General features: G+C 31.6%; 1 protein-coding gene across 1 annotated transcript; it reads left to right on the top strand.

The window, feature by feature from the left end:
* LOC143565452 (uncharacterized) lies at window positions 1–861 on the top strand. The gene has a single exon (XM_077052418.1). It carries the CDS (start codon window positions 1–3, stop codon window positions 859–861), a length of 861 nt encoding a protein of 286 aa, XP_076908533.1.
* Window positions 862–6,969: the final 6,108 nt, after the last annotated feature.

Raw genomic sequence — 6,969 nt, 5'->3', positions numbered from 1 at the left:
ATGGAGCTTCGATCTCAAATTCTTACGGTACTCATTCTGCTCATGCTCCCAATAATCATCGAGTCTCAATCACTCAACATTCCTGGAATTGAACCTGCTAGGATTTTAGACGCACTTCTTCAAGATTATGCTTATCGTGCTTTTATTCTTCCGAAATCCGATAATGCAACTGTCCCCAACAACTTAACCGGAATCCAAACTTCAGCTTTAAGCCTCACGCATGCTACCCTCTTTGCCAAAGGAGTCCCAGTCTATAAGGAATTCAATATCCCAACCGGCATTATCACCCAACCGTCCGTTCAACAGCTTGTTCTAGTCTACCAAAATTTAGGAAACCAGTCCACAAAGTACTATCCGTTACCCGGCTACGAGTATCTAGCTCCTGTGTTAGGTCTTCTTGCTTACAATGCCTCTGATCAATTACCCAAAACCCGACCTGAACTGGAAATACAAGCATCTGGTGAACCCATTTACATAGACTTTGGGCCAGTCAAACCCACACCCCATGGCTCAAACCCAATCTGTGTCTGGGTTGACCTACACGGTCAAGCTAATTTCACTAATGTCCGGTCCGGTAACCGATGTTTGGCTTTCAAACACGGGCATTTCTCCATCGTTGCAAAATCGGAATCCACTCAGCCTTCTTCGAAAAGCGAGGATGAATTTGGTTCGAGGCTTTGGTTTTATATTTTCTGTCCATTTGTTGGAATTTCATTGGTGTGTATTGTGGTTATCTATGTTTTGGGGATTCGTGCGTGTTTAATCAAGAGAAGGCTTCTTCATGGAACGGGAGGCGGAGGCGAGGCGACTGTGGTCTCAACAACACAAAAGCCTACTCTTGAGACACAGAATGTCCCATGAATTGCTTTCATATCATTTGTTGCATGGTAATGATCAGTTTCTGACCTCTAAACATTTTCCTGCTTAGTTAGTTCCTTTGTGACACTTACATGCTTACCGTCCTTTTATTTTATCGTGTTTGTAATGAATCTTGTGACGTTAACGCCAGATTATTAGTTTCTACGACTCGTGTCTAGTTTTTGAGCTGAAATGTGCAGTAATGCTTGTGAAATATTTGCTGTGGATAGTAGTTAGACAGTGGCGGTGATTATTAGTTTCTACGACATGATTTTTAACCTCTTTAATCCAACTTAAAACCACTTTTAAAATTCGATTAGTCTCCATTATATATTTTATATCCAATATTATAATATAACATCCTTAGCGGTAACTTTTAAAAAGGCCTTCTAGTCACTATAAATACGTATCTAAACTTCAATTTTCACAGTAAAAAACGTTCTCCTTACTTATAAAACCCGTTTGATCACATCCGTATACCGCTGATGATCTTTTTGCTAATATTTTATACTGATTTTTTATTAGACACTATAACCTTCTCATTTGTTGCATGTTATATTCATTGTTCATGATGTTGATGTTAGGAGATGTTTAAGGTTACATACGGATCTCTTACAACGTGCATTTGATTGTGTGTATTAGAACAAAACTTATATTAGTTGTCGATCTGTTATTCACTATAAGTTGATAACTTTTAAATTCTGTGTTATTCTTGATGCTATGTCAATGGCCGTTTAGTGTTGCATATGGTTCTTCTATTATAATCAATTTAAGTATTATAAATATGAGGCTGTGGGTTTAAATACTTTGTAATTGCAAGGTAAAGAAGAAATTTTGCTGTTTAAAAAAGAGTATTACTTAACCTTGAGGCTTGGTGAAGTTCTCTGTAAATTCTTTTGTTTATTTATAGTTAGTTTTTTAAACTTGCTTTTAAAAATTTTCTAATCGGTAGCACTTTGAAATAAAATATCATTAAAAAAATTATATAGGTATCCAACGGTTTATAAAATGTGATACTTTCATTTAATATAGAAATGATTTTAAAACCTTTTACAAATCTTAACTTTTTCAAGACAACACACTTCCAAACTGGTCCATACTTTATGTTACAAAATTTACGACTCAAAGCATACAAGACATCTTTTAAATTAGATTAGTCACAAAATTTTTGCCTATTCATGCAAAAATGTTTTGACTCTAAAATTGAAAATAAAATAATCTTACATTTTGTGTATTGGCTGATAATAATTTCACTTTTAGAAATCACAGTCAACGGTTCAACCTTTCGACTATTTTTCTCTCAATGGACCTCCGTTAAAAAACACTTAACTTAACGTTGTTAAGTTTTTTTCCTCTCAACTCGATGTTTTAGAGCTTTTGATCGAAAAAAAAATGCGAGTCGACTGATGTAAAACTTATATTGAAATGATGATCCAGACAATGGAACAAAGTTTTAATTCAGGTGTTTGAATTTCCAATTAACAAAAATCAAGTCATTTGAATCACCGTTTCGAGATACGTTTTACATCAATCGACTCGTATCCTTATTCCAATCAAAAGCCATAAAACGTCAGTTTGAAATTCAGAAAAAGACTTAACGACGTTCGGAGGTCCGCTGAGAGAAAAATAGTTAAAAGGTTGAACCGTTGGTAATGATTTTTAAATGCGAGATAATTATCGGCTAATACACAAAAGATGGAATTATTTATTTTCAATTTATCTTTTAAATAGGATGATACAAGCTTTAGAGCCTCTGTACTAGATGATATGTAATGCATAAATAGATAAATTTATTTACTCATAATGTACGTGATATTTGTGAAAATTATGTATTACATATAATAATGATAAACGATTATATGCATAATTTATAAAATCGTTGAATTGAACATGTGTTAAACTAAATATGAACCCGATCTATTGGTTTAAATTAACCTAATAACTACGAATACATGAAAGAGGAATTTGTCATTTAGGATAGATAATACTACAACCAAAAACAAATTGTTTCGACGTGAACTTATTATGTTCATAACCATAAACTTATTATGATCATAACCATAATCCATAAATACACCAAATATTGATAAATCAATAAACATAACATCAACACTATCTAATGTTCCATGTGATTCATATCTTTCTTATAAATCACATATACAAACATTTTTTGTACTTGTATGCATCTTAAAACCTTTATTACTGCAAATCAGTGGTTGGCTGGCTGGCTTCACCATTGAGCCAAGGTAATAATAACTTATGTTTTGAGCCTCTAAACCATTTTTCTCTTTTGGTTCCCATAAATGCTTCAACATCATTTGTAAATCATTTGTGGCGCATACACTGAGTTTTAACAAAGTTTTGATACCCTATACATAATCAAAGTTTCTAAATTAAAACCAGCATAAAATCGTGGAGTTCTTACCTTAATAATATGTTAAAACAACTATCTTATGACTAGTTTATTGGAAACAAAGAACAAAGCTCAACACTTCCTTTCTTCTTGATTATGGCTTAGAGTACACCAAGAACACTAAGGTAATTATTTAAGATTTGATGGTACAAAGGTTGTGGAATGATTTTGGGATGTTAATGTATGGTAATGTACGTCTAGGCATGTCCTTATATAGCCATACTTGCTAAGATAAACATAAATGGTGTTGAAACACGTAATTAACAAGCTTTAGAAATGACAGTGCTGACTCACCCATTGAACGAACTGTCAAGGAGTTCAGACAAGATAGAACGTCCAATGCTTTTTCTTTTTAAGCATACTTTGGCTTTATTACGCTCATACTCATCTACTTTTAAAAATGTTCAACTCGGGCACGAATTTTGACAGGTGTTACGTACAATATGGGCAAATTGTTTTCCTGTATATATCAATGTAAATGTATGTATGCAGGGGCGGATTCAAGAGCAAAGGAGGGTGGGCGCATGTCCACCATCCAGCCCGCGTTCAACCCATGTTCTTAGTGTAGTTAATAGACCGATCTTATGGTTTAAGTCCAAGGGCCCACCCTCCGATAACCTGATTTGTCGTGTGAAGAGAATAAAGAAAATAACATTAGTGTTTAATATAAAGAAATTTACAGAAATTATAGAAGAAAGAAGGAAGAAGAAGGAAGAAAAAGAAAGAAATAAAGTGACTAATGTTTTATTGTTGTTTTACTATTATTCCATAGTCAATTCTTTTCGTTTTACAATTTTCCCGACAAACATTGTTTTGTACTTTTGTGACATTTTATATTTTTAATGAATATTCACATTAATCAATACGAAAATTTATTTGATATTTTAAATTAATTATTATTTATTATCATTAGTCTAAGTTGAAAAATTGTATCTCAATTTAATTTTTCATATTGTTTTAAGTTATATGTATTTGACCATTTTATTTGTCATTTCTATAAATACCATTGCTTTATTTAAAGTTTTTTTTATCGCTTTTTAAAATTTTATTTAAGAAAAAACATTTATCATTATAAAATTCCCTATAAAAAGTGCTTTTACAATCATATAATTGTATTAGATTTTTTTTTTTTTTTTTTTTTTGTGTAAATTGATTTATATTTGATTTTCATCTAAGTACTATTAACAATTTTTAAAAAGAAAGTTACATATTAGGATTAACAAACATAAAAAATTTCTTAAGGAACTCGAAATAGGGCCGCAAAAGTTCATTTTGTTTTGAGCCTCTATAAATTAAATATTAAGCATTTGTCTTTGACACGACCCATTTTTTACCCATTTCATTTTGTGCCCAGCGTGCAAAGTGCGCCATCAAAGCGCCACATTGCACCCAACGCACTTCGCTCGTGCCCGTTGGGTGCGAACCTCCACTATGACTATTGGGTGTGATTTGACACATAAGAATATTATAATGTGAGCTCTATTCCTTATAAAGAGCTTACAAGTTTTATAATCTAGCGATATGGGATAAGAATTAGAAATCTTATTTATACCATGGTGGAAGCCTTCCATTTTCTTTCCTTCACCAATGTGGTATGGAATTTTTACTTCATTTACTTTCTCTATTATTCCTTTTATTTTATTTCTTCTCTTTTCCTTCTTATTTCTTCACTTCTTCTTTTGATTATTTTATTTCTTTTTGATTATTTTTATGGTTTGTTATATTGGGGGGGGGGGGGGGGGGGATTTTTAGGCTACAACCAATGTTATAAAAGTAGGTTTACAAGGCCGAGTATTCCTCAAGTACTCATTACAGGGTATGTCGCCGATGCATGTTCTTTAACTCCGCTCAAATGTGGTCAACCACAGTTAGAATCAATCTAGTTGGTGAATTTTGGCTGATTTTGACTAAGTAAATAAAAAATAATTCGTATTTGTATAAATTTGATGAACAAACATCATTTTTTTAAATAATGATTAGTAAGTTTTAGAACAATTTATTATTTAAAAATGTATTTATCTTATTCATATTGATATTTACATTTTTTTGTTACAAATATTCGTAAACTTATGATATTTGACATATATATAATATCCAAAATTAATTTCTTTTATATTTACTATTTTCGAGTACTCTCCGAGTACACCTAACTCCCTAGTCGGCCGCTAAAGACCCGTCTAGCGACTTTTTTAACATTGGCTACAACAACGCCCCTTGGGCTACATATCGCCTCCATTAACCATGTGTCAAAAATCTCTCTCATTTTTATAGCCCTGCACTACACATAGCCTTAGAAAATATTTAGTTTAAGTTTCACATATCACAAAAACTAAAAGAACTTGCCGTTAAAAAAAAATAATAAATAAGAAAACAAAATAATAATTTTCGGCCTAATTAAAAAGTGTAAATGCCTACCTTAAAACCATGGATGCTTTAAGGGAAATAATTATTACCATACTGATGAGTCATAAGTGTTGAAGATCATAAGTTCATGACAAAGGGTAAAATAATTTATTAAAAAAAGGTATGCATAATGCATCGAATCCTTACAGAATCTGAACACCATTTTCCATTTCCTCAAACACATTTAAATAACCAAAAAGACAAATATCCTGATATTTTAATGTACGCATCTCCCTTTAAATAAATAACCTTTCTTTTTCTTTCAATAATATACCTTTGAATTTCTATATAAATCTTATAAAATACCATTAAAGACATGGGGCCATCCTGATTTTGATATTTAGCATGTGAATGAGAGAAACAAAAAATGACAATGAACAACTCATAGTTTCAAAATAAAGGTTAGGTTCAAATAAGAAGTTTGATTTTTCTAAGAATGTTAGGAAGAAGGGTATTTTAGTCTAATACTTTAATATCAAAACTCACTTAAATTAATTTCAAAAACCCACTTACATAAAACCCAATTATATCTTCACTCATCTCTTACAACCACACCACTCCACCGCCCACCGCCACCACAAACGTCACTCACCGCCACCACCTCGCCGGAAAAGTCTAAAAAAACACAATGATAAAAATACAATAAAAAACACAATTGTATGACACAATGTAAAAAACATAATGAAAAAAACACAATAAAAAAAATCACAATGAAAAATACTATTGTATAACACAATTTTGTAAAACACAATTCGGTAAAACACAATTTGTAAAAAACCCATTAATTTTTTTTAATTTTTATATTACAATATGGTACTCATATAAAAGATAAAAAGACACTCGTTATTATGGTGAATTTGTTTTTCAATAAAAAACGTCGTAAAAAAAGTTATGGACGTTTTAAAATGATGAGGAAATTTGGTATGTGCCTTGCATGTGGAGAGAAAAAGTCAACAAATATGTTATTCCTTTTATGCCCTTTACCTTGTGTTCACACTTATTTCCCCCTGAACTAATTTCAACCCTCCATATTCAAAATTAATGGACAAGATTACTTCTTATCCTTCCTACAAAAACTATACTTCCTATTATAACCTAACCCTTCAAAATAATATTAGTTGACATTATATATCTTATATTCAATATAATAATTTAGCATCATAAACACTAACTTTTAACTTTTTAAGAAGTAAGTCACCACATATCCAAACAATCATTTTCATAGTAAAAAAAACGTTCTCTCTATACACGACAAGACACCAATAACACCACATAGGTAGAAAACGCTCTATAAA

The sequence above is a fragment of the Bidens hawaiensis genome, unplaced genomic scaffold (assembly GCF_021521415.1).
Source record: "Bidens hawaiensis isolate Kalapana, Puna unplaced genomic scaffold, B.hawaiensis_p1.1 tig00022340_1, whole genome shotgun sequence".
Taxonomy (NCBI): Eukaryota; Viridiplantae; Streptophyta; class Magnoliopsida; order Asterales; family Asteraceae; genus Bidens; species Bidens hawaiensis.
This window is presented reverse-complemented; position numbering and strand designations above follow the sequence as displayed.